Genomic DNA, 27914 nt, shown 5'->3' on the forward strand with positions numbered 1-27914 from the left:
ATGCACTGGTCATTTCTAATCTTTGCTAAACGTCATGCTTTGCAAACAACCTAAAATGTATTGGTGAACTGTTTATAGTTGATGTCCCATACATCTAGGTTTTTTTCTCCCCTACTTTGGCTTATATGGAATATCTCTATAGTTTTCTAGCTTGAATTTAACATATAAGATTGCTATTCTTTACCCTGAAACCAACACTGCCTTGAGGCAATACCACAAATAAATGTTACCTCTGCATGTCTCTAAATTTTCCATAACAGGAACCAAGTCTGAAAAAGTTGTCCTCTTTAGTCTGACTGAACTCTATGTCCATTCAGATGATTTAATTGCAAGTAATATGCACACCCAGGCCCACCTGTAAGCAAAAAATTGGGTTAGGCACTCAAGGAGCTTGCAAATACACTAAAAAATAATATATGCATATATGTATGTGTGTGTGTGTGTGTGTATACATATATACATGCACACACAGATTTAAACAAACCAATGTATATAAAGGATTTGAGCATCAAAATTTTGGTATCTGTCCCCCAATGTTACTAAGGACAACTGTATTTAAATAGAGGTGTTACTTGAACACATACTACCATCTAACTCCAATTTTCCTGCCTACATCCTTCATCCAGCATAAAGGGATCACAATTTTTCCTGCATTGTAGCCTTGTACAGGTTACTAATCTCTTGCTGTACCTTGATTTCCTCATCTATAGAGATTGAAGAGAATGCCTGTCTGGTTAGCTAAGAGTTATAACAGTATGGAGACACAGTAATAAGCACCATGAGTGCTTGTCAGGGTAAATAAGTTGTGGACGGTGGATATAGCATTACCTGTCTGAAATTCTCAAACAATTGTTTTAAGGAGTAGTGGCTGCCAGGAGGAAGGATTTGAAATCTGTTTTTGTCTCTGTTAATTCCTAATCATGGACTTAATCATGGACTTAAGACTTTTCACAATAAATGACATTATATCATTATAGCCATAAAAAGTGTAATTGGTAAAAGGACTATTAGTATGCCCTTTTATTTTAGAGATTAAGTATACACTTTTCCAGACCCTTGAATTTCTTATAGTTTTACTGAACAAGTGAACACATTTCTAATTATTTAAGTCTTGATGTAGGATTTTGGAAATTCCTTGGCTTTTAGTTACAGTCTTTTAACATTTTCACTGTTCATTACCAGCTCTATGCTGTGGCAAAGAGAAAGGATATAGAGCTATTTTATAAATGTCTGAACAGTAGGAAAGTGACAGTTGATAGGAATTTCAGGTAGAATTTCATTACATATTTGTAGACTTATGATTTATTCTGTTCTCCATTATTATGTTATACATTGTTGCATTAGAAACTTCCCCCAGACATAACTGCTTCAAAACAACACTGTGATTTCTCATAGTTCTCCAGTTTACGAGGGCTCATCTGGATGATTTCCCCCTATGTGGTATTGGCTGGAAATAGCTGAGTGTCTTCCTACACAGTCTCATCATTTCATGGCTGAGGTTGAGTTTCTTCACATTCTAGCAAAATCTCCTAAGACTAGACTCAGAATCCACCAAGAAACATGTCAGTTACATTTTATTAGTTCAAGTAAGGTGCAAAACTGACCCAAAACTGGGAGGGCAGACTCCACCTCAATGGGAGGAGCTGTAAAATGTTGTGGTTATGATTTCAAACATCACAGTAATTGACCAAGTTGAATGTAAAATTAAAGTTGACCAAGTAAACAGAAATTCTAGATTTTGCCTTCTACCCTCACAATTTTTACTCCCTTGAAGTTACCCTACTGAAAGGTAGAAAGTACACAGAGACAAGAAAGAGCATATAGATGGTGTTCATCAGTTTTCAAGCTGTGTGACAACTGACTATACTAGCTCCTTTTGTAGTCAGATAACTAGTACACAAGTTTCTTGCCCATTAAAGCTTACCCTCCTAGCTTCTCTGAAATCTAGAGGCACACAACAGGGTCAGTGGTTTAGGAGTGAGGATTTGGGGATAGGATTTGATTTTAAATTCTTGCTTTGCCACCTTGTGTGACTTTAGATTCATTATCTAAAGTCTGTATTTCTCAGATTCATTCATGCAACAAGGATGTCTACCTTTCAAGATTTTTGTAATGATTTTGTATACAGAGATCAGCAGACTATCTGGCAAACTCTAAGCATTCGACAGGGTTAATCATTTTTATTAGACAGGTCTGAGGCTGCTTGAAGATGTATTGATGCTTTAAGTTTGCTTAAGCCTCTTGCAAAGTAATCTCTGGAGTACTTGGCAGTAGACCCTCCAACAACACTCCCAAACAGTGAACTCTGCCCCCCACAAATCCTTTGTCTATCAGCTTTCTGAATTTTGAGAACCTTTACAGATTTTTTTTTTTTTTTTGGGACCATAACTTTACTCCTGGTTTACTTTGCTGCCCCCATCTGGTGAAATGAGGGAAGAATTAGGTGACAGTCCATCTCTACAGCCACTAACTGCAAAAAAGCTTATCAATTGTTTTAAATTCTGAGTCAAAAAACTCAAAACTCACAGTTGTTTGGTCTGAAGTTCAAATGACTATAAATAAAAATAAATGTAAAAGATCTACCTATGAAGCCAGGTGCAGTGGCAGACGTCTGTAATCCCAGCACTTCAGGAGGCTGAGGCAGGAGGATGGCAAGTTCAAAGCCAGCCTCAGCAACTTAGCAAGGCCCAAAGCAACTCACAGAGACCCTGTCTCTAAATTAATTAAAAAAAAAAAAAAAAAAGAAGATCTACCCATGAACTTTTGAATTTAACTCATATTGATAGATGGAATAATTAATGTAAAAAAGAATAACTCATTTTAGATTAAAAAGACCTAAGAATACTTGGGTCATTCTGAATGGCAATAGAAAATTCCCTACAAAATGCATTTCACTTTTCTGAAAGAATGCAATATGTATGAACAGAATTTTAGTTAAGAAAACCTTTTTCCTAATGTTACCCAGTCTGTCTTTTAAATATAGAAACTAAATAGTATCCCTAACTGATATTTTAAAAGATTTTGCATAAATGCTGCATGAAGAATGCTATTGTGTATTACTTCAAATATAATGAGAAAAGCTAACCACATATTTTAATACAGTAAATTATTTAAATGCTTTTTCACATTCTTATTCTAGAAGATAATGGAAATATTTTACTAGATCATATGTAGACTAAAATTTAGAAGACACTTAAAATATCACAGTTGTAGAGATAAATTTGCTTTATTTTTAAAATTCATTCGTGGTGCTGAGGATCAAACCCAGTGCCTCACATGTGCAAGGCAAGGGCTCTGCCACTGAGCCACAACCCCAACCCACTGCTTCTATATTTTTGATACTGGGAATTGAACCCAGAGGTGCTTTACCACTCAGCCACATCACCATTCCTTTTTAATTCTGAGACAGAGTCTCACAAAATTGCCTATGCCTGCCTTGAAATTCTGATCATCTTGCCTCAGCCTCCCAAGTTGCTGGGATTATAAGAATGTGCCACCAATCCTGGCTTTAGTTGTAATGTTTAATAGACTGTTAATCCTATTGTAAAATTTTTCAATCAGAACTTTTTTTTTTGGTCCTTGATTTTCAGAAAAACAGATTTTAAGGAAAAAATTAAATTATTTTTCTGTTTACTTCATGTTTGGCTATTTAGGTAGAAATCTGTAGTAGCTGAAGAATATATTCTTTCTGAAAATGGGCATGAGTTCTAAAGTTCACAGATGCTATTACATTAAATCATAACAATACATATGCTACATTATCTGTAAAAAATGTAAAATGACTGGAATCTTTGGAATTCCCTTCCCCCACTAATTCAACAAAGCCCAGATTTGTTGTAGTTGGAACACAGAGATCTATCTCCTTGAGCTACCCAAGCACTGCTGCTTTTCCCTGGTAAAATTATTTGCAGTATACACAAGTCATTTGCATATTTTATGATTTATGCATCTTGAAGACCAATAGCAGAGGAAACATGTTGCAGCAAATCTGTTAAAAAATATAGTTCATATTCAAAACTAGATCTACTCTACACATTTAACATAAAATGCAAGTGTTGCTTATTGTGTGGATATAAGCCAACATCTTTGACAAAGGCTTTGAAATTCTCCATCTGCCAGAATGAAACATGAGCTTCTGGGCTTTATGAGCTAACAAAGATCTAAAATTGTCAAAAAAAAAAAAAAAAAAAAAAAGTAGGAAAAAACCTTTATAGGTTGAGCACAGTAGCACAAGCCTATAATCCCAGTGATTGGGGATACTGAAGCAGGAGGATCCTAAGTTTAAGACCAGTCTCAGCAACTTAGTGAGACCCTGTTTCAATTAAAAAAAAAAAAAAAAAAAAAAAAAGCTGGGGATATAGCTCAGAGGTAAAGGACCCTCAGCTTAATCCCCAGTACCAAAACCAAAACAAACAAAAATAAGCAAGACAAAACTCACACTAGGTACTGGGGATCAAACCCCAGGAACACTACCTCCAGGTACCAGCATCTCATTATTTAGAAAGCTATGAATAGAATCTGAATTTTTAGCATATGAAATATCCACCAAAAGCAGACAATTAGGAGTTACCTGTTTAAAAGTCAAAAGCAGCAAGAACTCTCCTAAAACCACCAAAGCAATGGCCTAATCAATTTAATCATGCATTTTAGGATTAGAAAGATTTCATAGATTGCTATCAAGTGTGCCAAATAACTGGGCTCCATGGTGCACACCTGCAATCCCAGCAACTCAGGAGGCTGAGGCAAGAGAATCGAAAGTGCAAGGCCAGGTCAATTTAGCAAGAAACTTAATTAGACAGTATCTCAAAATAAAATATAAGAAGGATTTCGGATGTGGCTCAGTGATAAAGCACCCCTGGGTTCAACCCCCAGTACCAAAAAAAAAAAAAAAAAAAAAAAAAAAGTCAAATATGTATTACAACAAAATATTATAATCAGAAAATGTGGCTAAATACAATTAAGTTACTTTCTTTTCAGTGAAATTCCTCTCAACTTCAGATTGCAAACTGTAGTAATTCTTTTTATGCTTCCCTTCCTATTAAGCACAAAGTTGTCTTTGTAGCTTTAACTATGAAAAACATTCTTAATACATGGATACATACTTTTGGAACAAAGTAAAATATGAAGTTTGGAAATGATGGATATATTCTTGGCAAAGTACTCACAGTAAGTAGATGAGGTTTTTAACCATTCTACTTATGAGCCAGCTTCAAGAGCAGAAACAAGTATGTAAACAACCTTTAGTGTAGGTTGTTTACTAAGTTTCAATGAGTGTATTTATGCAGGTGCTTTAAATCACATCAAGAGATTAAATTCGAAAACAGATTTAATAGAACAGTGGTTGGGAATATAAATAAAAGGCAGGAATGGACTAGCTACCTTAACATGTGCTATGGTCTTGGATTCATTTTGTCTATTTAAACACACACTTATTTTCTACTCTATGTCAGGATATTTACGAAAATACTTATATTCAATACTCTATTTTGAACACTTAGATACTCAGTGAATATATGTTTTTATGCCAACATTTTCACCAAATTTCATGATAATTTCTGCCCAAGAGGCATAAACTCCAAGTTCAATGATAAATGAATAGGGTACAGTAGAGACAGAGAGAATGGTTGATTTAGTTGGAAACAGGATGAGTGGGTTTAAAGGGGAAATAACACTTGAACTAAGTCTTGAGAGATGAATGTGGCTCATCAGAGAAAGAATAAAGAAGGGTTTTCAAGACAGAAGAATGATTAAGGTGGAGGAGAGCCTCAGGAAACTCTAATTCATGACTGGACCACAGTTATAAACAATAAAAAGGCCAGAGAGTTCAGCAGCAGATAGATCTTGAACAGGGCCCTGATTATCCAACTTCTTTATGCAACAAAATCACCCATGGAACTTATCTAAAATACACAATCCTTAGCTCCATTCTAATTTAAATCCAGAGTAGGACCTTGGCACCTAAATTTTAAGCACAGTAACTAAATTCTTGTGCAGGAAAACCTGGACCAGATTTTCAATGTTTTGAAGAAACTTTACTGTAGGCAGTGAATTAAAAACTTTTTAGGGTGAGCTAACAATTAGAAAAAAGTCAACAGATCAGATTGGCCTTTTAGAAAGATCAGCTTGGTGGTAGTAAGGAAAGTGAACTGAAAAGATCAGAACCAAGGATGAAGAATCAGATGACTGGTATGGATGGTGAAGAAAGGCAATGACACCAAGACACTGGACAGAACCCATGTTTAACCTAAATCATATTTTAACAAACAGAAATGGAAAAAATTTTCCATGTAACTGCAAAAATTCACTTAATATCAAAAAGTTCATTTATTCTCCCTGTGGTTTTGGAGTGCACTCATGGCTTCATGCACATCTGTCTTAATGCCCCAATCTTGATCTCCAGTCTGGGTATTTCTTCTGAACCTCAAATGTCTATTTCTGTGAATTGGACATCACTTCCTGGATAATAGATGTTACCAGTTGTATAAAATTCAACGTATTTGGGCTAGGGATATAGCTCAGTTGGTAGAGTTGCAAGCACAAGGTCCTGGGTTCAATTCCCAGCACAAAAAAAAAAAAAAAAAAAAAAAATTGAACATATTCAAAACTGAACTTTTCCTTTCCAAGACAGAATCATGGAAACAAGAGACTTTTGCTTTCTTTCATATACATCTAATTATTTAAGTGGAAGCAGGAATTCTGTACTTCTTACCTACAGTAAATCCAACCTCAGAATATAGAAAGACAAATTGATTTCATATTCAAGGATTTGTCACTCAAATCCTTTTCAACTATTTTAAGTTTCCTCTTAGAACATACAGTCGGGTAATTTTGCTTAGGCAAAACTCTTAACCACATACCCTAAGCTGTTCCATGTGAGCACGTTACTTAGTTAGAGACCAAACCCAGTTCAGCACTGACATTTAACTATGGTCTTTGTTTAATCAATATTTGGAGAAAATGGGGCTGGTCTGTGGCTCAGCAGTAGAGCGCTTGCCTAGCACGTGTGAGGAACTGGGTTCGATCCTCAGCACTACATAAAAATAAATAAATAAGATAAAAAAGTTATTGTGTCCACCTACAAAAAAAAAAAAAAAAAAAAAAAATTTGGAGAAAATGTCCACAAAGTGAAAAATCTTATTTATGAAAGTAGTTCCAAAAGAAAGCTAATAGTGCTCATGAGTTGGAAAAATAGATTTCAAGATTTTTGTAAGCTTTCTTTTTCAGAACTGGGGATTGAACACAGGGATGTTTCATCACTGAGATATATCCTCAGTCCTTTTTTTAAAAACTTTGAGACAGGGTCTCACTATGTTGCTTAGGGCCTTGCTGAAGTTGCTGAGGCTGGCCTCAAACTTGTAATTCTCTTGCCTCAGCCTCTTGAGTTGTGTACTGCTGTGCCAGGCCTCAAAGTCCTTAGGGGAAGGCTAAAGATGGAAAAAGGATGAACTTAAAATATCATAATGAGGTTGGGTATGGTGGTGTAGGCCAGTTAACCCAGTGAGTTGGGAGGCTGAGGCAGGAGGATCCTAAATTGGAGATAAGCCTCAGCAATTTAGTGAGGATTCCTGTCTCCCCAACTCCCAAAAAAGGACTGAGAATATAAAAGTGTTCCTGGGTTTAATCCTCAGTACTGGGAAAATCACAAAATAACAACAAAACATAACAACAACAACAACAAAATCAAAAGGATAGAAAATAGAAAGAAAATTCCCAATACTGACCTTCAAATCAATGAACACCTAATTGATGACAAAGCTACTTAATATATAGGAAAAGGAGTTTTATTAATAAATGGTTTGTTGATTGAAACCAATATGTACACCATAAAACCTCAGTGCTATAGATTTAGGTAAAAACAATATAGTTATATGTGGCCTATCAATGTTTTGGTTCAACAATGGACCACATGCACGACAGTGATCACCGAGACTTTATTGCCTGGTGACATGGTAGCCATCTTAGTTTGTGTAAGCACTGTATAATGTTCATACAACAAGGAAATTGCCTAAAAATACATTTTCAGAACATATGCCACTGTTAAGTGATGCGAGTACATCAATTAAAAAAATTTAGCTTCTAGAAAAATGATTTGGAATCATTAAGCTGGGATGGGCAAAGATTTCTAAAAGAGGATACTGAAAAGTATTAAAGGAAAAGATTGATACCTCTGACTAAACTAAAGAACTTCTATTAATAAAACCTCCAAAATTAATGAAAGGGCAAGCCAGAGGCAAATCCACAAGTATTAAAATGCAAAATATGCAAATAAATCAGTAAAAAAATAAAAGGATCCAAGGTTTACAATTGCTGGGCTTTAGGGTATGTGTACATTTAGCTTCAGTTTATTCTGCCAAATGGTATCTACTTGAAACTTGAATGCTTTCCTTCCTTCCTCCCTTTTGTGGTGCTGGTCATCAAACCCTGGGTCTTGTGCACAGGTAAGTGATCTGCTGCTAAGCCACACCTCCAGACCCCTGCTTGAGACTTGAATAGGTAGTTCATAAAAAATGATATCCACAAGACCATAAGCATGTGTGAAAAGGTACACAACCTCACTGATCATCAGAAAGATATATCTTCAGATGTACACATAGATCTTCAGATATATGGCAATACCATTTCATTTCCATTAGAATGGCTAAAATAGAAATTATTGGCCATACCAAGTGTTAGCAAGGAGCTATAACAATTATAACAAGTTTATAAAATTTTGGCAGTATCTCTTAAAGCTTAAATATATATTATGCATACCCTATCATCTGAAAAATTCAATCTACAATTTATATCCAACAGGCATTTGTATGTTTTCCAAAAGATACACATAAAAATGTTCACAGCAGTATAATCTACAATATTCCCATACACTCAATGTCTATTAATAGCAGAATATTGTGGTATATTCATACAATGCAAAAGTGTAATAATGAAAAATAAACAACTGTTGCACACATAAACAGGAACCAATCTCAGGGGAAAGCTTCTGTTCTGCTTGACCTAGGTGGTAGTCACATTCACATAAACATGCATAGTTATAACAACTAATATGATTTTTGCACCCATTTGAATACAGTATATATATATATTTTTTATTATTATTATTTTTTTTGCAGTGCTGGGGATTGAACCCAGGGCCTTGTGCTTGCAGAATACAGTATATTTTAATTAAAGTAGTTAAAGAAACTCCTTTTCAATAAAAACAAAGATTTAAAAATGATTTCAGTACCAGATTACATAACTCATTAAGTGTGTGAAGGGCCTAAACTTTCCTTCAGTTTAAGTTTTATTAGGAAAATGGTATGTTACAGCAGCATTCATGTCTTGTGAATGTCTAGGGTCCACTGTATTACTTCTTCTTTACAACCGAAACATACAAGACAACTTTTCAACTTCTAAGGAATAAACGTGAAAACCATTTAGCTTTAAAAAAATCATAACACGAAATTGTGATATCAATTTCTCATCCACAATTCACCTTCTACTCATAGTTGTTCCATTTTATTTTAGTCTAATTTCTTCATTCTTTCATATGCACAGGGAAAATAAAAATGTTCATCAGTTCCAATCCATGATGTCAGTCCTGAGACGGTATTTTTAGATGGAACTAACTCAAGCTTACCCTTCCAACCTCAACCTCTGGCATTTTACTAGGATTTTGGAAGGCTAATGACAATAAGGATGAGATGGATGATAATACGTATCTAGGGGCTGGGGTTGTGGCTCAGTGGCAGAGCGCTTGCCTAGCATGCGTGAGGCACTGGGTTTGATTCTCAGCACCATGTATGTATGTTTGTATGTATGTATGTATGTATGTATGTATGTATAAATAAATATGTCCATCAACAATTAAAAAACTATTAAAAAAAAAAAAGAATAAGTGTTTGGAATTGGCAGAGCCAACTGGGCATGGTGGTGCATGCCTGTAATCCCAGTGGCTCATAAGGATAAGACAGGACGATCAAAAGTCAGTGGCTTAGAGAGGCCCTAAGTAACTTAGTAAGACCCTGCCTCAAAACAAAACATAAAAAGGGGTAGGGATGTGACTCAGTGGTTAAATTCTCCTGGTTTCAATCCCTGGTACCAAAACAAACAAACAAACAACATCAACAACAACAAACCAAAATGGGCAGAGCTACGTTCTTTGCAGAAGGTGCTCCCTATTCCTTATTTGTCTTTTCTCTTTTTAGAAAGGGTCTCACAATGCTGCCCACGCTGGTCTCAGATTTGTGAGCTTAAATGATTGTCCTTCCTTGGCCTGCCAAGTAGCTGGGGACTACAGGTGAGCAACATCATACCCAGCTTCCTATTCCTTAATTAAGAGATTAAACCCCATTCGTATTTGTAACTTAAAAGATAAGACTGAGTCAGTTAGAAGGTTGATAGTAGGTCTAATATCCTAGGAATGAAAAACCAAGACACTGTGTAGGCACTGTAAAACTGTTTTTGTTTTTTTAATGGCAGGTCAAATATCCTGAAACATACATATATTTTGATAGTCTTCTAATCCCGGTTGAGTTCAAATATTAAAGTAACACACACAACTAAGAGAATTCAATATTGTTCCAAGGCACTTACTGAATCTCCATGACTAGATGAAAACAAGAACATTAGGATGACAATTAGACAGTATATAATATAAAAATAACTTTTTGCTTACAATTTACAAAATGTATTATTATTACAATCTTTGATCTCTGATAACCTGCAATGCTGGCTGCATGAATCCAGCTATTTTAAAATTCAGAAACTATTTTCTAAAACTTCAGGGCAAATAATTTACAAATAAGGTACACAAAGATTTAGACCATGCAGAAATTTCTTACATCTTCTGTTAATAATATTTTATGACTTCAACTTTATCAAATTATATACCTACTTGCCCTGTACATATACAAAATAATGCATACATGATAAAACAGCAAAAGAGTAGTCCTTTAACTCAATTTATCATAAAAGTATTACTATATTAACAGGTCTACAAGCAGCGTGTAACAGGGTTAAGAGACATTAAGGCAATAATACTTGAAGTTACAAAATAAACCATATGTAATACTTTTTCCTAAGGCAGGTAGATGGTCCCAGCAAAATAATATCATGGTAACAATCTACACTGCTATTAGTCCCACATTTTAAAGATGGAATACTATAAATCTGGCTTTCAGTGGCACTTGAATTTTCCAGTACAATTTAAAGTGTCTTTTAGCTCTCTGAATCATGTCCATTCTGAAGGTGGATCTCTTGGTCCTCTGGGTTTTCCACAGCGATTACCAAAACCTAGGGTCAAAACATCATACTGGTCAATGTTCAGAAAAACTTTTATACTACTAAAACCGTATCTGTAGACATCCCATTTTCTGAAATAAATTTCCAGAAGGGAATTTAGAATTCAAACCAAATGAAACCCTACAAATACAAAACAAATATACATTTACATTTAATTACATTAAATATACATTTATTTGGGGTAACTGAAAATAACTGCTTCCTATTATATTTAAGCATGGTGGCATGTGCCTGCAGGGAGGCTGAAAAAGAAGGATTTCTTGAGTCCAGGAGTTTGAGCACAGCATAGGTAACATGCAAGACCCCATTCTTGGCAAGGTGGGCAGAGGAAAGCAAAGCAAAGCAAAAAGTAAAACCAATTCTATCACAAAGTAAGAATAATATCTAAGATATTTTACACTTTCTGACACAAAAGATTCATTTACTTATATATTGCAATTTTTTTTATATTTTGGTTTTCAATCTCAATGTGGGACAGAATAAATTAAGTATTTCATTTATTTCATGATTAATTCTAAGACATTTGGATTAAACACGTTTTATTCTTGGAAAGTATCATTTCAAAACCTGAATGAATCTCAGTAAAAAATCTGATAAAGGAAATCCTGGAAAACAATCTTTTCTCACTCTTGACAGCATTAACTATTTAGTTTTTAAATTATTAATTAAACAAATTACCAATATCTGTGGCTTCCGTTGGATTTTCTGCTATTTGATCTTTCTTGTCACTGAAAGTAGATGGACATTCTGTACAAGTCTCTGTGTGAAAACCTCCTGCTGGATGATCTAAAATTGCAAAACAAAGATTCAATTACCATTGTTTGTAGCACCATACATAAAACACTTTAATTGTTTTAGTGTGGGCAATGAGTTAATAGAGCAAGTTTTACTTTATGGTCATCATAAATTTTAGAGGTTAGGATAAATAAAAATATAAGAGTAGTGAGCACAGAAAATCATGTTAAGTTATTTTTGAGGATACCTAGAAATTTGCAATGAGAACTTAGGCAATGTGGAGATTCTTGTTATGTTTTTCACTTCATTCCATAAATCTAGATCTTGGTATTATTTCCTTAAAGTAGTTATACCATGTGTTTTATGTTCTAAGGCAATAATTGCAACTGAAATGCCTTTAAATGGAAATCAATGGCAAAGAAGTTCTTGGTTAATTAATGGACTACTTGTCTCCCAAAGTAGTAATTCTTTTCAAGTGTTATGTTGTTTACATTGTAGTTAGTTTACTCATTTAATTATCAATGTGTAAAATTAGTAACAAAAAATTAACTATTATGGTTCATTTCTTCCTTTTTACAACCTTTATTATGTATCCCCTATACCTTCTTAGGAACTTTTCTGGAAATCTAGAATTTAAGTCAAATAATAGATGGTTCCTATCCTCAAGATGCTTACAGTCTAGAGGAGTCAGCAAATTTCTTCCTAAGATATCTACCAAATATATATCTACCAAATATATTTCTTTTGTTTGTACATTTTTAAAAAACATTTTCTAAAAAGCTCAAAGGCATATGAAAAAATGAATCCAAGGGCAGGATTAGGCCTGTGGGCTGCAGACTGCCAAATCCCTGGCCTAGTGAAAGACAGAAATGAAGAGAAGTGTGATACATTTTATAAAAAAAATAAAACAGAATGCAAAGGGGACTGAAGAGAGGCATCTAGATAAAACTAGTGGTGGTGAGCTATTTGATGCTGGGTGATACGCTAGGATAAAGAGATGATCTAGTCTTAAGGCTTTGACTTTTGAAGTAAAGATCAACTAAGAGTTAGTGGGACTGGTGATTTTATTATTTTTTGTCATAGTAGAGACTGAACCCAGAGGTTCTCTACCATTGAGACAGAGGCTTGCTAACTGCCAAGGCCAGGCCTGAACTTGCAGTCCTCCTAACTATGCCTCCTGAGTCGCTGGGATTACAGATGTGCACCACCATGTCCAGTTCAGGACTGACAATTTTAGAAGAAAAGAAAATTTTAAAACTCAGAAATGGAAAAGTACCAACTACAGCACATAAGAAAAGCAAGCAATGCCTGTGAGGGCCCAACTGTAAATGACCTCAAATTGTGGCTTAATCTTTAAATTCAGTGATATTCCCCAGCAGCACTCAGCAATCCTCAGGGACATAACAACATGGCAAGGGAGTTAAGAAACTCAAGGATAACTACGAGTGTGACTAGAGTGACAAGGATGCACAGATAGGTTGCATAGATAAAGAAATGGGATTGTAATTCAGGTTAGGATGGCTTGAAAGATTCTCTTGTCATTACAATCTGATGCCTCAGTAAAGACAGGGAGTAATGAGTTTATGTGATAGAACAGATTCATCAGGTTAAGATTCAAGGTATAATCATGAAAGAGAAGACCTGAGACAGACTGGAGAACAGGGGCAGAGACAACAGGTGAACTGAAGAATTTGTATAGGCCAGGATGTTTGATAGTCACGGATATATAAAATTAATAACAACTTGACCTACATTAGTATGATAGGAAGAGTAGCATGATAAAAAAATTTGTAACCTCATTGTAACCACTGGTTTGGGCTACATAATTTTACTGGTTGTTACAAATAAATGTAAATATCCTAAGAAGAGGATATCTAAAACAACTGGTTTTTAATGAATCCAATCCCATCACTGAGATAAATTTGGGGCATTTATTAAAGTCAGGATCTAATTTCTAAATATTTTGTTTGTTTTTGTTTGTGCATGGGATATTGAACCTGGGGCTTCATCTCAATATACTAAGTACATGGTTCTACAGCTCTACCATTGAGCTATATGCCCCAACCACTAAGTATTTTTAAAAACAACAGAAAATAAAATACAGCAAATGTCTTAAAAAAAAAAAAAAAGATTTACTCTACACATTAAATAACTTGACAATAAATGTTCCTATAATTTTTCTAGGTCAATAATATCTGGCTAAACATAATAATTCTAATTAACTTAGAAGAACTGGTTAAGGCTGGGGTTGTGGCTCAGTGGCAGAGTCCTTGCCTAGCAGGTGTGAGGCACTGGGTTCAATTTTCAGCACTGCATATAAATAAATAAAATAAAAGTCCATCACTAACTAAAAAATATTGTTTAAAAAATATACCACTTAAATAAAGCTTCTAGAAAATTTGCCCTAGATATTTTCATATATAGAAATAACCAAATAGCATGAATCATTCTCTTGTAGAAATTAAACTAATCTGTAAAGTCTTTAGCAAAAAGTTTTTTTTAATCTAAAAACTCACCACATTTTCCATTTCCAGAGGTTATCAAGTCCTACAAGGAAAACATTTAATAGCTATTATATTACATTCATTTTATATGCATATAATAGAAAGCTTAGTCTGTTATAGGTATATATGTAGTCCAGAAATATCGAGGTCTATCAAGATTTTCAGTGTCAAAGGAAAACAATGATGTTTTCAATTAGGCTTAAAAATTTTAAGTGTTATGCTATTTAATATCACAAGCAAAAGTTTCTGAACAAAAACTGAAAAAGCAAGAGACACTGCACAAAGGAACATACACACAGCTGAAATTTGTCACCCAACTACCATATTGAATTAATCTATGGTATCATTGATTATATCATTTTTGTGGGATTATCATTTATTTCATGTGACAATTAAAATGTATCATGTTTTTATTTCAGAGATACTATAATATGGGGAAATATGTTAATGCTGACAAAAAGTGGCATTTCCTATTACCAAAATATTTAACTAACAGAACATTTCTTGAATGTGAGAGAAACCTAGGGTGGCCACAAAAATGAAAGAAGAAAAAAAAAACAGGTGACCACTGGTATTATAATGAGTGGAACAAAATCTAGGAAGGTAGTATGACCTTGGAAGTAGTAAGACCTGTTCTACCTCCAAAATAATTTGGAATATGATATAACTTTCAAAAGCAGTTTGAGAAAATAATTCTGTGAAGTGATGGTCTTATGTAGGTAAAATTGTGCTTTTATTTAAAACAATCTCTACATTTAATGTAGACAATGTGTCAGAAATCTTAGCATAAGAAAGGCTTATTGAAAATCATAAATAATATTTAATCATTTAAAAATGTAGTTATTATAATGACTAAGGCTTGGGATATAGCTCAGTGGTAGAGTGTCTGCCTAGCATGCATGAGGTCCTGGGTTCCATCCCCAGTACTGCAAAATATGATAACAACTGTTAAGAGAAATGGATGAGTGAAAATATTAAGCTCTTGTTGCTCCAATTCCAAAAGGACTTACTTTAGACTCTCTTTGTTCAGATGATTCCTGACTTTGAAGTTCATTCCATTCTGATCTTATAGGTATATCTGAGAAAAATAAAATTTTATTATTCAAATTATATCATTAACTACTGAAATCCCTTTGTATTAAAGTACATACAAAACAGATTCTACACATTTTTTAGAAACTATTGCTTTCATAAAAGATCTTTAGTGTTTATTAATTTGAGGAAATTCCTGAGTGTCTGTCCCTAAAATTTAAATGAATTCAGTCATCAGTTTATTGTAGTCTATAATCTGACAAACATGAAAATTAAAGGTATAATACTTCACTGTTTTTAGTATCTTCAGAATCAGTCAAAATGAATAATGTATTGGTAATGTAACTCATTAGACTAGTAAGCTTCTCCACTGAACATGAGACCTGATCAATATATTACTGTTTTAGGAGCATTAATTGGGAGTACATTATTAATGCTTTGAAATATGATCACTTTCTCTCAGTTTTGATAGTCTTGTGTTCTGAAGTGTTTCTTGGTAATACATTTTAACTGATGCCCACCCATAACCCAGTTTAAATGTTAACTTACACTAAAAAGTGAAGCAATTAGTGTTCTCATAAATACCATTTTAAAGAACTTTTCAAATGAGGAATTAAAAGCATGCCACTATCAATTCAAACTGGCTTTTGAATTTAATTATTCTACATAACAGTTACTAAATTAAAATCAGCCATATTTTTGAGAGTTATTTTTATTAGAGTATAAAGTAAATGTAAAAGCAGAAGAGACACTCACTATGTTCACTGGCCAATACAAAAGATTCAGGAGTTCTTTCAGGAAGGGGTGGTGGTGAATCTTCACTAACATCACCATCTAAATTAAATACATGAAACTTAGCCAAATTATTAAAAAATTAACAATGTCATCTAAATAAAATTTGAGAACTGTTTTGATATTAGAAAAATTCTAGTCACAAGTATCTAAAAGATCAGTTCTCTTAGAATTGAGGGGTGGGAAGGAATATAAAAGGGTCTCATGAAAACGGAAGGGAGACCAGTAGAGAATGGGGGCTCAGGAGGAGGGAAGAAGAAAAAAAGAGGGGGGGGGAGAAATACTGAAAAACAAAATTGACCAAATTATGTACTATGTATGTCTGAATATATCACAAGGAATCCCAGTGAATGTATAATTATAATGTACCAATAAAAATGTATACAATAATACAAAATTGTTTTATAAAAACAGTCTTAAAAAGACCAAAACACATCTTTATCAATTAATTCATTATCAAGAAGAGTTATCATGCTTACTAAACAAAGAACGATGAACTCTACCACTACTGCACCAAGAAAAATAACTCTCCTATCAATTTTCTGACACTGTGGAGATAAAGCAGATTTGTCCTCTGAGGCTGAAGATTCAACAGAAATCACTGCCTGCTGGGCTTATTGATGATGCTTCGAGTCCAAAAAGGGACAGCTTTAGTCATTTACTTAAGCCAGTATTTCCCAAAATGGATTCAACTGCTTAACTCCTTTTATGGTTTTTGCCATACTATATACAATCTGTCCTATTTACTAGTTAAATCTCACTAAGTTTAAATTTAACTATGTACTTCAGTCATGTTCCTAAACAGTAATAACTAAAGCAATATTTGAAGTACTAGTTTTATATATATACATATGTATATATTTTTTAATTTTGGGGGTACCAGAGATGAACTCAGAGGCACTTGACCAATGAGTCATATCCCCAGCCCTATTTTGTAATTTATTTAGAGACAGGGTCTCACTAAGTTGCTTAGCACCTTGCTATGGCCGAGGTTGGCTTTGGACTCATGATTCTCCTGCCTCAGCCTCCTGAGACGCTGGGATCACAGATGCCCAGCTAGTTATTTTTTTAATATGTACAAAACATAGCTACTAAAAATTTTTATGTCCATTTATTATTGTCTAAGATCTTGTGAACAGTGGCACATGGCTGTAATTTGACAATATTGACAAAAGTCATATGAAAGTTTTTCATTAGTAGCCAGGCATGGTGGTCCATGCCTGCAACTGCAAGTTCAAGGCCAGCCTCAGTTATGTAGCAAGACCTTGTCTCAAAATAAAAATTAAAAGGGTTGGGAATATAGCTAATGCATTAAGTAAGTCTCAGAAGTTAGCCTTACTATGACCTAGGATAAATCAGTGCATTAGATCTTTGTCAATGGTGACAGAAAAAGTGAATGTGAGCATATAATTCTGTTTATGGACGCTCAGGCTAGGAAGGATGGGATAAAGAAAAGGTAATGTGGGGCTAGGATTGTGGCTCAGTGGTAGAGTGCTTGCCTGGCATGTGTGAGGCACTGGGTTTGATCCTCAGCACCACATAAAAATAAATAAAATAGAGATATTGTGTCTGCCTACAACTAAAAAATATTAAAAAAAGAAAAGAAAAGAAAAGAAAAGGTAATGTAAGGATCCCACCTTATTTTCTCTGGGCCTTGCCCACTGTACTCTTTTAAAATCAACCAAAGAGCCTACCCACAATACTGTATTTTACCATATCTGATAAGCTATGAATAAATTGAAAATGAGCACATTTTGAACAATTTGAGGCAGGTATGGGTGCTCTTTGCCCCATCTACATTTCTTTAGCTGGAGAAACAAGAAATTACAGCCTGGGTCCTGCTAAGAAATTCAGTCCAATACCTGACATCTATCCAGGGTATCCAAGTTCTCTTGCCACTAAAGAACTATCTACAGTATCCATCTGATAGTAGCAGTAGAAACAGGATGAGCCATCATCATATTTCTCTTTGCCTTTTTGTTGCTAAAAACTAACAGTTAAGAGGTGGCCGCTGGAAGGACAGACGCATAACCTTGGCACTGTGGTAATTTCATAAATTAAAAGGCAGTTCTACTTATTTATAAGTATTTATCAAGCATCTTAGAAATTTTGTATCCGTCATTTATGACAATCTTTACTCTCAATGAATTGTATTTTCTGGGCTGGGATTGTAGCTCAGTGGTAGAGCAATGCATAATGCAATCCCCAGGACTGCAAAATATAAAGGGAGAGAGGGAGAGAGGTGGAGAGAGAGAGAGAGAGAGAGAGAGAGAGAGAGAGAGAATGAATTTATTTTCTAATTGTGGTTCTTGCTTTTTTTTTTTTTTAAATTTTAGTTGAGACTGGATCTTTTATTTATTTATATGTGGTGCTGAGTATTGAACCCAGGGCTGGCCCTTGCTTTTTGACTGGATGTTTCTCCCTGGATCTCTAGATTACCTTTCATGTGTTCATAAGTTATATAATTACCTTTTTCAAAAAAGAAGTTATTAAAAAAAGTTTATAGAACTAGAGATTGCATATTTTACACAGGCTTTTGCCTATTTGGGGCCTACTATGGCTGAATCTGAGAAGTCTTACAGGAGACTTGAGACAAGACTAAAATCAGAATTCATATAGCATGGTTAATATGCATGAGGCCCTAGGTTCAATCCCCAGACCAAAAGAAGAAAATTCATGGCCAGGAATTTTTGCCAGGCAATAAAGGTTATTTTAGGTGCCAATACAACATTATTTAGCTAACTCATTAACAAGTTCTAAGACAAAATCTCCTAATTCTTGTATCAAATCTATGAAGTAGTATACAAAGTAAACGATTAAAAACGTACTAATTGTACTTAGGTAGCAGCAATGAACATTTACACAGGAAAATCTTCAGCTAATATCAAATCAAAAGAAAGTTGGGTAAAGTGAAAAGAAATGAGAAATCACATTTACAGCTATCTTTGTTTTGAAACACAAATTTAGAAATAAACAAATATTAGTTAGTATATAGCAGGGTGTTTTCAACTATCCCTGGACAATATTTGTTACCTTTTTTTTTTTTTTGCGGTGCTGAGGTTTGAACCCAGGGCCCTGTGCTTGCAAGGCAAGTACTCTACTGACTGAGCTATCTCCCCAGCCCAATATTTGTTACTTTAAAAGAACTCTTTTTGTTACCATCACAAGACTGGTCACCTGGTAATAACTTTTAAAGAGCCTATCCAATCATGCATCTTTCCTGTCCTCACCGAATTCTATTTCCAATCAATAGTTTAAAAAGAAGGAAGGGAGGGAAGAGGAGAGGGAGAAAAAAGGCCCCAAATTATAACTGCTTGTTATATATTTTCTTGCATAAAGGTTGGCAGTTGTAAATGTATATAAGTATATTTATATTTTAGACTTTGAAGTTGAGGAAGACTAAATGCTAATATAATTTCAAATTATGGAAAACTGGTAAAATAATATTTACAATGATAATCATTATCTTCTGAAGAACCTTCAATTAAATAAGTCACAGAAGAATAAAAAAAATAGAATTTGGGCCAGGCATGATGGTGCACACTTATAACTTGGGAGGCTGATACAGGAGATTCATGAAGTTCAAGGTCAACTCAGCAATTTTGTAAGACTATGTCTCAAAATAACAATAAAAATGGCTGGGGATGTGGCTCAATGGTAGAATGTCTCTGGTTCTACCTCTCAGTACCCCAAAAGAAAGAAAGGAAAAAAAACCCCAAATTCTCTAACTTACAAAATTAGCTTAGACTCTCATGTACATCAGATTGTTTTCAAGACACAAAATATAGTATATATGACTGGAGAAAAGTCCCACAGCCTGGGTGGTTTTATAATTGGTCAGAAATAGAAAGTCATCTTTCAAGTTCATATACTTTTTTGGGGGGGCAGTGCTAGGGATTGAACCTAGGTCCTTGCACATGATAGGCAGGTGCTCTACCACTGAGCTATAACCCTAACCCCATAGTACTTATTTTGCCTGCACACTATATCAGTTTGTAGTGCCCTTCAACAGAGGGATGGATACAAGAAAATGTGGTATATATACACAATGGAATATTACTCAACCATAAAGAATGAAATTATGGTATTTACAGGTAAATGGATGGAACTGCAGACTATCACATTAAGTGAAATAAGCCAATTCCAAAAAACCAAAGGTCAAATGCTCTCTCTGATATGTGGATGGTAACTCCCAACAGGCCTGTGTGTGGGGTTCATCAGATTGGACAGGGTGGAGTGGGGGGAAGAAGAGAGATGGGAATGGGAAAGACAGTAGAATGAATCAGACATAACTTCCCTGTGTTCACATATAAATACACAACCAGTGTAATTCCACATCATGTACAACCACAAAAATGGGAAGTTATACTCCACATATATGTAACATGTCAAAATACATTCTACTGTCATGTATAATGAAAATGAACAAATTCTAAAAAATCAGTCTGTATGTGCCACCATCAGGGTTCCCTGATAAGTAAATGACAATTGGTAATCAATATATCAGTAAATAGTTTTCATGTTTATACATCTGCTTTCATCTTTATGGTCTGTTTAAGAAAGTAGTCATGTTTTTAAGTAGCAGATCAAGAATCAGTAATATATCTTGGAAACTGAGTACGTGCATTATCTTAAAATGTTAAGACTTCTTAGAGAAGAGTCATAGTTTTGTTAACTAGGTAGGTATACATCCTACTCACGACTAAATGAATTAACTATACATATTCTGCTGAGTAGTTTCCAACATTGTTCTTGGGTTAAACTCAGGATCAAAAGCAACTTTATTTGCAAGCAATTTTCAAAATTTTTGGTAAAGAAATAGAAAAAAAGATGATTATATATTTATGAGAAACAGGTAAAACAAAATGATCAACTAAGCCATTCTATATAGTATTTGTGTCATTATTACTTTAAGCAATGCTATTTTCCCTAAATTATTTCTAATTATTCATTAAATTTTTGATCTACACAAACCACTAAAAGCTGTAATAGGGAAGGAAAAGAAAGTATTTACTTACAACAATTGAGGTATTTTAGAAAAATAAAACTGCTAATACAATGTAATGAAATTAAGGTAATTATTTTAAAACAATTAATATTTAAAATTGTTAAATTTTGTTGTAGATTCTAGAGTATAGAATAAAGTACGGTATGGAATAAAGCATAATGAATTAATATAGCTAAAGTGGTTAGAATAGTGACTGGCACATGATAAAGACATTAAAGTGTTAGGTACTATATTATTACCTTTTTCAGCACCCAAGTGTATCATTCCTGCCTCATGTCTAGCAATGGACATTGGCAATACTTTCCTAGTAGAAATGCTTTCAGTACTAGTGGCAGCAGAAACCGTGGCAATTGCTGTTGAAATACTAGTTTTATTCTTGATCACAGCACCATCAGAGTTCCTTTCATCTGAGTCCGAGTCGTCAGAGTGAAGAGGATTAGTAAAGCTAAGGGGTGCTCTGAGTAGAGGTGAACTACTTTGATGATCTACAATATCAAAGGTTTCAACTTGTGCTGTAGGGCTTGGTGTTAAACTTATAGTTTTCATAGTTTGACAGTGAATATCTGAGGATTTGCCTTCGGATGAATCAGGTGTGGCATTTTCAGGTCCATGAAATGACCACGTTACGTGCCCTTTCTTATCAAGGGGCAAGCGATCTGGCCGTGGAGGTGTGTCTGAATTCTTTTGTGATTCTTCTGGTGCAGTAACAGGAGCTTTGTTTGACTGTGCTGCACTACAGTCCACACAAGAATTCTGAGAGATATCATCAACTTTTAGATCCCCTGAACTTAATTCCTGTGGCTTAGAGATTTTATCAATTATACAAGATGAAGCAGATTTAATTTTAATTGCATGTCCCCTATTCAAGAGTGTGTTCCCATCGAAACTTTTTGGTCCTTCTTGGAGAGGGACTTTCTTAATCTCAAAACTTAAATTTCGTTCCAATTTTTTATCTATCTGTTCAACAGTTGATTCATTTTTCCCTGGAAGATCTGTAGATTTATTATAGTTTCTGTTGAGGTCTGTTGAATGCTGTTCTGATGAAACCACATGCAATACTGGCTTTGGGTGGTATCTGTCATTGTCCTGCCACACAGTAGTAACTGTTGGAAAAGCTGAAGGGGGAGAAGGTGTCAAGATAGGCGGCACTGGATGAGGTTCTGGTGGTTGCAGTATTTCTTCCTTAGCATCCCCTTCTACAAGGCAACTGAAAAACATTAACAGAGAGAATTTTAAGAGTTTCTATTCTTTTAAAAACAAGTTGATAGATGACATTTATGTAATTAAGGCTATTATATTAAAATCCATTAGAATATGGTTATAAATAAAAAATTTATAATTTGTCAAAGTTAATATTTATCAAAGCAATATACATATACTATTTTTAAAAGCCATATAATGCAACTTTTAAAGAAAAACAGTTCCCTCTTATAGCCCTCCAGTTAGCCACACACATCTTTCAACTTTTTTCACAGTTGTTTCTGATTTACCTCTGTATTTCAAAATGTTTATATTGCTCTTTGTTTCACACATTCTCTACTGATTCCTACTACATAAACATGTTTTTCTCTACCTTTCCAGTACTGTTTAATTGTAACTTTTGGCTAACTTAATCTTAAGACTCCAGATATCATTCATACCTATGACATCACAATTTCTTTCCATCTATAACTTCTTATTTTTCCCAAATAGCTTTAGGGTTCTGATTGCTTGGTTCTCTATATATTATCAGTAACTCAGTCTTCTAAGTGTACTACAGATTTATAGTACACCGCCTCTCAATAAGGTCAAACACATCAGGTAACTATTAATACCACAGATACCACTCTAAGATACCTTGGGCATTGTGATCCAGTGTGAATCATTGGCTCCCTAGGCCACCATGGAGCTCCGGTTTCAGACTCCCATGTTTTCCAGTTTCCATTTTTTTTCTTTCTAGGTACACACCCTCTAGTTGCTTCTCAAAAACTATGGGTAGGAGGCAAACTTCTTGAGGGCTTGTATATAAAGTATAGTATTTTCAGAACCATTAATTTTTTTAAAAGAGTCTTACTGTTGCCCAGTGTTATGGTTTAAATATGAGGTGTCCCACAAAAACTCATGTATGAGGGAATGCAAGAACATTCAGAGGCAAAATGATCAGATTATGAGCTGTAACCTAATCAGTGAATCAATCCACTGACACAGATTAACTGGGTGGTATCTGTAGGCAGGAAAGGTGTACCTGTAGGAAACAGATCACTGGGGGTAAGCCTTTGCAGTTTATATTTTGTCCCTGGTAAGCAGAAGCAGAGCGCGCTCTCTCTCTCTCTCTCTCTCTCTCCTTCCTGGCTGCTGTGTCCTGAGCTGATCTTCTCCATCTGCCCTTCTGCTGTGATGTTCTGCCTCACTTTGGGCCCAAAGCAATGAAATTAGTCAAATGGAGATTGAGCATCTGAAACTGTGAGCGAAAATAAACTTTTCCTCCTCTACAGTGCTCATCAGGTCTTTTGGTCACAATGATGATGAAGCTGACTAAAACAAATTGATACTTGGAATAGGGCCATATTGCTCTGACTAACCTGACCACATGATTCAGAAGCTTTGGAAGTCAGTTTACATGAAGAGAATTTTTAAAAAGTTCAGAGAAGCAAACTGGAAAAGTTTTAGAAGGTTTTAAGTGGAGCTCAATGAACAATTCAGGTGAGAACTTGAAAGACCAGAATACCCATAGAACTGTGGACAGTAAAGACTGGGCTATTGAGGTTTCAGAAGAAGACTCTATTGGAAATTGAACTAGAGATCATTAGGTCCTGACAAATGTGTTTTGAGACTTTCTGTGAGGCTAATTTAAAGGTGATGGGCTACTTAATTTTGATGAAATTTCAAGGCAACAGAGCATTCTGGGAGTGGCATGGATATTGCTGGTGGTTTGTGGCCAAGTTTACTGTGACAATCAGGAGCAGGAAGCAGAGCAGAAAAAATTTGCAAAACTTGAAGTTTGGCCAGAAAAGTATGAGTAAAACTGGGGCTAAAGAAGGTGTAGCTGTTAAAGAGATTATAGCCACTAAAGAAATGCCAAGCACTTTACCCAGAATCACTAGGAAAGATAGTTTGAGGGCATCTTAGGAATTGGCAAGAACACACCCATTGGATTAAAGGGTGTGGAGTAAAGATTTCTTTGGAAAGAGACCATGGGGGCATCCTGCTTGCACGGGGGTTGCCTAGGAAGCTGTTTCACCATGCTAAGCTGCCCAGGCATTCAGAGGCTGCTGTAGCCAGGTCTCAGGACACTTGGCTACTACTCTAAATGGTGATAGACCTTGGTGTCAACCACTGCTGGTTTTGCAGGAATGTAGAATACTGGAGTTAGAGGGTCATGGAGGCTTCTGAGATTTCAAAGGAAGGCCTGGGAGGCCAGGCAAAGTACAAAGGATCAAACTTCCACCCCTGAGAAGTTGATGCATGAAGATGTGAGAAGGAAGCTGAGGTTGCAGTGGAGACCCCCGAGTTTAAGAGATGCAAGTAATGTGGGATGTCCATCAAGGAAAGCTGTAGGAATCGAGCAGAGACAAGACAACAGAGAGGCCATGTGGGATGCAAGCAGTAAGTACACGGGGGTGAAGCTACAGAATCTGTTTGCCCAGCTAGATTTTGACTTTGCTTGGTCTCATCCCTTTCTTCTATGCCCCTGTTTCTCCCTTTTGGAATAAAAATGTTTATTCTATGCCATTATATATTGGATATATGTAGCTTGCTTTTGATCTTTACAGGATCAAAGAGCAAAGAGCTTGCCTTGAGGTCTCAGTAGAGATTTTAGACTTGGGAGTTCTGGGTAATGCTGGAACTTTTAAGGTGGGGAGTGGTGACTTGGCTCAGGATCTCGGTCTTGCAGCAGAAGCCTGCACCTGTGCTGAGAACTTCCTATACAAAGGTGCAGGTCAAGAATGACCAGTTGCTTTGGTGACACCCTGCTTGAAGAGATATTGTGCAAGGCACAGGACTATCAGCCTTTAGTTCAGACACCAGCTGCCAGGGGTAGAGAATTATGAGTGCAAAAGGATAATTATAATTGGCTGCCCAGTACTTCATCCTTCAGTATGCCTGCTTTGAAGAAATTTTCTCACAGAAAACCCTTTTGATAAAAAACCTATAAAATAAATGTGCTGAACTAGCTCTGGGTCACTGTTCCTCCATCAGAGGATGGTGTCCCACCTGGTCCCAGATTTTTCTCTGTATGTCTACATGTCCTTTTTGTTTATTTATTTATTTATTGCTATTTTTTAGAATTATTTTTGGATTCATTGTACCCAAATAGGGTACAACTTTCATTTCTCTGGTTGTACATGAAGTGGAGTCACACTGTGTGTAATCATACATGCATATAGGGTAATGCTGTTTGTCTCATTCTATTAGCTTTACTTCCTCCTGCCCCCTCCCCACCCCTCATTTTCCTCTGCACAATCCACTCTTGCCTTACCCCCTCCCCTCCCCACTAATCTTTATTAATCCCCCATCGCCCTTGCTGGTGTTTGAATTAATGGCATACAGGTTGTGGCATTTTAAGACTACAGGAACACTTGGAGATAGATTAAGTGTACTTTGAATTAAGAAATGGACATTAGCTTTTGGGGACGGGTGAAATGTTATGGTTTATATATGAGGTGTACCCCAAAAGCTCATGTGTGAAGTGATGCAAGAATATTTGGAGGTAAAATGATTAGATTGAGAATTGTAACCTAATATAATATGGATAATAGTAAGTATAGGAATGTGGGGTATGACTAGAGAAGAAAGGTCACTGGGGGTATGCCTTTGGGGATTATATTTTGTCCTGGTGATCATAGCTCTTTCTCTCCCCTGCTGCTTCATGGTTGCCATGTCCTGAGCTACTTTCCTCCATCATGCCCTTCTTCCCTAATGTTTTGCCCCACCTCTTACTAGAGGTATGGAGTTGTCTGACTATAGACTGAACTTCTGAAACTGTTACTGAAAACAAGCTTTTCCACTCTATGCTACTCTACTCAGTTTTTTTGGTCCCAGTAATGAAAAAGGCAACAAAAACACCCAGACTATCTTCAAACTCAGTTTTCCTGCCTCAGTTTCCTGAATAGCTAGGATTAAAGGCACATTGTCCCCATTCACAGCTTAAACTTATTGTTTCCTTTTTCTTTTTTAAAGGCACAGAATTCTAGATTGGAAATGACATTCGTCTAGAATTTTGCAATTTTGATTCTTTTTCTTTTAATTATGAGCTGTTTTTCTTCCCTTGTTGGAATTTTCAGGTTCTTCCTTTTTATTCTTGATGTTCTACAGTCTCATGATGTGACTTAAAAAAATCTAATGCATTCCAACCCATATATATATAAAATGCTGGGAACTTGTTGTATATTTTCTATATGAAACCCATGTCCTTTAATTCTAGAAACTTTTTTATTTCCTTGCTAATTTCTCCTTTAGTTTTCTTTCACACTGTTCAGTGATGGACTGACCTGCTTTAGTGCTCTAATTTCCTTATTGTCTTTTCTCTCCTTTTATTCATTAACTTTCTTGGGAAAGTTCCTTGACTATTTTCCAACCTTCTGTTTAATTTTTGAATTTTATGCTGTTATGCTTTTTAATATTCAAGAGTTTCTTATTATAACAATCTGGCTCTTATTTCATGGTTACAGGATTTCCTAGTGGATGAGAAATGGGCTAGTTATTTTTCCTCCATCTTTTTTCCTATTCTGTATTGTCTACATTTCCTGTCTTTCATGTTAGAGGCCTGTGTCAAATGATCATTCTTGCCCCTGTTCACTGTTAAGAATGGAATTAAAAATGCCTAAAAAGTATGTAAGCATATATGTATATAATGGGAAAGACTTATTAAAGAGTGGATATCTCACTATATGGTGACTGAGGGTCACAACTACCAATCTGTCTCTTGGGCTGATTAGTTGTTTAAGGGAAAGATAATGTCTCCTACCAGAAGCAGTTAACAGTGTTCAGGAAGCCAAGAAAGAGGTGGGAGCAAGGGAGCTGGGGATCTCACCAGTTAGCATGAGGTTCTTGTTTTTAGTTAGGCACCACAACCCAACTAGAAGCTAGGCTGGATGTCTCTGGGGCTTCCTGGTTCAACCACTACAGAGTAAATTCCTTCCCCACAGTATACTCAGATATGGGGAAAAACAGGCACTGTTAGCTCAATCTGATAGAAGTAATCTGGGTATCTAAATGCTTTTATCTTTATAAAAAGATTCAAACACTCTATTTGTTTTCATTCCTATCCTACACACCAGCTTAAGAGGAATCTCCAATATCTGACCCTTTTTGGAGTGCTCCCTGAAAAGAATAATCTTGCTTCCTATTAGTTTCCCTCACCTATACAAAAGCAAGTTTTAGCTTTCTCTAGTCTGTTAAGTCCCTTTTCATTAGATATGCTTTCCACTTTCCAAAAGTGCTATTATTACACTCCAACTTTCTATTTTTGTTATATTTATACATTATATATTTCTTCACTACTATTTTAGGAAAAGAACAGAGTTAATGTGTTCCAAATGACCTACATAACCAATGGTATGTAAACGCTCTAAGAAGTAGTA

General features: G+C 35.4%; 1 protein-coding gene and 1 long non-coding RNA gene across 5 annotated transcripts in view; one reads left to right on the top strand and one right to left on the bottom strand.

Moving 5' to 3' along the window:
• LOC306667565 overlaps window positions 1-9904 on the top strand; it is a 54979-nt gene extending 45075 nt beyond the window's left edge. Inside the window, exon 3 of the long non-coding RNA XR_013765603.1 lies at window positions 6348-9904. This is a non-coding gene — a long non-coding RNA (uncharacterized lncRNA). The remainder of the gene's footprint in view (window positions 1-6347) is intronic.
• Window positions 9905-10420: 516 nt separating this feature from the next.
• Window positions 10421-27914, bottom strand: part of PTPN12 (protein tyrosine phosphatase non-receptor type 12) — a 124393-nt gene continuing 106899 nt past the window's right edge. For 3 of the 4 annotated variants that reach the window (XM_079150232.1, XM_079150235.1, XM_079150234.1), the window contains 6 exons: window positions 21591-22558; window positions 16308-16385; window positions 15530-15597; window positions 14532-14562; window positions 11959-12066; window positions 10421-11271 (listed from right to left, as the gene is read on the bottom strand). In XM_079150232.1, coding sequence (XP_079006358.1) covers window positions 11210-11271; window positions 11959-12066; window positions 14532-14562; window positions 15530-15597; window positions 16308-16385; window positions 21591-22558 — 1315 coding nt within the window. In that variant the 3' untranslated portion in view covers window positions 10421-11209. The remainder of the gene's footprint in view (window positions 11272-11958; window positions 12067-14531; window positions 14563-15529; window positions 15598-16307; window positions 16386-21590; window positions 22559-27914) is intronic. The other variant, XM_079150233.1, reaches the window with a different exon arrangement.

The sequence above is a fragment of the Sciurus vulgaris genome (assembly GCF_902686455.1).
Source record: "Sciurus vulgaris genome assembly, chromosome: 8".
Classification (NCBI taxonomy): domain Eukaryota; kingdom Metazoa; phylum Chordata; class Mammalia; order Rodentia; family Sciuridae; genus Sciurus; species Sciurus vulgaris.